The following is a 2,278-nucleotide window of genomic DNA, read 5'->3' on the forward strand; positions in this document are numbered from 1 at the left end:
TTGGGGAGAGATAGCATGGGGAGAAATGCCAGATATAGGTGATGGGGAGGAAGGCAGCAAATCACACTGCCATGTGTGTACCTATGCAACAATCTTGCATGTTCTTCATATGTACCCCAAAACCTAAAATGCAATTAAAAAAAGGAAAAAAAAGAGAAAAAATGCAGAAACTCAGTCCCAACCCCAGATATTCTGAATCAGAATCTGCATTTGACCAAGTTCTCCCATTTATTTTTGAATACAGTAAGATTTGAGAAGTATGCCTCTAAGTCATCATGACTTTTCCACCTGAAAATTACACACAACTGATTGTGGATGATGTAAATATAGCTCTCAAAAATGTATATTCCTATGTTGATCCCCTAGTTTTTTGGTTCTTTTGTTTGTTTTTGTTTTTTGAGATAGAGTTTTGCTCTTGTTGCCCAGGCTGGAGTGCAATGACGCGATCTTGGCTCACTGCAACCTCCACCTCTGGGTTTGATTCTTCTGCCTCAGCCTTCTGAATAGCTTGGATTATAGGTGCCCGCCACCATGCCTGGCTAATTTTTTGTATTTTTAGTAGAGGCAGGGTTTCATCATGTTGGCCAGGCTGGTCTCAAACTCCTGATGTCAGGTGATTCACCCACCTTGACATCACAAAGTGCTGGGATTACAGGCATGAGCCACTGCGCCCAGCCCTGATGCCTTAGTTTGATATTTTATATTCCATATAGGCATAGTATCTACACTGGTTTTGTGGATCTTACGTCATTCTCTTTCCACAGAGTTAGAGAATACGTTAGAAAATATTACTGTGTTTAAAAGTATCTTATTATTTCAGGCCACTCATATAAATCAGAGTCAGTTCTCTTAACTCTCTTATTTCATCTTGGGTCAATGTGTTAATTATTTTTATTTCAGGGACTGCTGACATTCAGGGATGTGGCCATAGAATTCTCTATGGAGGAGTGGGAACACCTGGACTCAAATCAGAAGAATTTGTATGGGGATGTGATGTTAGAGAACTACAGAAACCTGGTTTGTCTAGGTGAGGATAACTTGTCTTTGGAATATCTAATATCTAATAACTAAGGGTTTTATTTCTTTCCTTTGTAGAATGTCTCTTGGGAGCTTATGCTTTATATGAATGAACTCAGATTCCTGCTTCTAGGAAAAAAAAATTATGGGTTTGTTGTAGAAAAAAACTTCCTAATGTTTGATCTTGGCATTTGCCTTCTTTCTTGAGGTGATATACAAACTTCACTCTGGTTTAGTGGTGATTCTAGAAATTGAGTGGTATAAACTATCATTGCCCACAATTTAAAATCCAATTCCTTCTCCTTATTTTTGATTCAGTCATACTTGGAAGTGAATCTCAGGATTCCCATATTTAAAATGCTTCCTAAATATTCTAAAGAAGCTGACAGGAAACAGTATTTGGGGAAGTAATTTTCTGTATTTCTATAGGAAATTTTCTATATTTCTATAGTAAATTTCTATGGGAATCCTCTATAATGTCCCCTCTTTACTGAGTACCCTACTGATTTGGCAGTTAAAGAACTCCCAGCAAGAGTCATGTGACTTTTTCTCATAAAACAGGTCTTGCTGTCTCTAAGCCGGACCTGATCACCTTTTTGGAGCAAAGGAAAGAGCCCTGGAATGTGAAGAGTGCAGAGACAGTAGCCATCCAGCCAGGTAGGCGGGAGTGAATGAGTAGGTGACATGAGTGAGAGGTCCAGAGGTCAGGAAAGAGCCAGACATTGAAGTGTGGATTGGGAAGTTCTCCCGTGGAAATGATTTTTTAGATGCCTAAGTTTATTTCTCTTGGTGTCGTAGAGGGACATCTTCTGTCTCATGCTTTGAAATTATCTAATGATTCTCCTTCACCTTCTGTGATCCACCATCAAATTTCACAGTGACAGCCAAAGTCCTGTGAGGCCTGTGAGGGCCTGCATAATCTGGCTGCTCTTCTATTGATTTGGGAGCTCTGGGGAAGTCTGTGCATGTTTCTACCTCTATGTGAAACCACTTTTAAAGTTCTGTTTTTGCCTCATGTAGAAGCGTGTGAGGGCAGTGATGGAAAGTGGGATTTCTGTTAGAAGCTGCAGGAATTCTGTGGACAGATGTCACATATTTTCTGGTATTTGAATTTCTAATCCTACAGTGGTTTTCAAGATGATCCTACAAAAATTGAGACTCAGTAATTTCATCAGAGCACGAAGCATTTTCCTAAATATAAAAAAACTGATCTTGTATTTCACTTCAACTTTCCATCTTTCCTAGCCTAAACTAAGATTAG

The 2,278-nt window shown here is 39.2% G+C and overlaps 1 protein-coding gene across 1 annotated transcript in view; it reads left to right on the top strand.

Moving 5' to 3' along the window:
* The first annotated feature begins 736 nt into the window (after positions 1-736).
* The window catches only part of LOC108297369 (zinc finger protein 501-like), a 32,722-nt gene continuing 31,180 nt past the window's right edge, over positions 737-2,278 (top strand). Inside the window, exons 1-2 of the mRNA XM_037735385.1 lie at positions 737-1,027; positions 1,579-1,674. Coding sequence (XP_037591313.1) covers positions 940-1,027; positions 1,579-1,674 — 184 coding nt within the window. The 5' untranslated portion in view covers positions 737-939. The remainder of the gene's footprint in view (positions 1,028-1,578; positions 1,675-2,278) is intronic.

Source organism: Cebus imitator, unplaced genomic scaffold (genome assembly GCF_001604975.1).
Source record: "Cebus imitator isolate Cc_AM_T3 unplaced genomic scaffold, Cebus_imitator-1.0 Scaffold794, whole genome shotgun sequence".
NCBI classification, from domain to species: Eukaryota; Metazoa; Chordata; class Mammalia; order Primates; family Cebidae; genus Cebus; species Cebus imitator.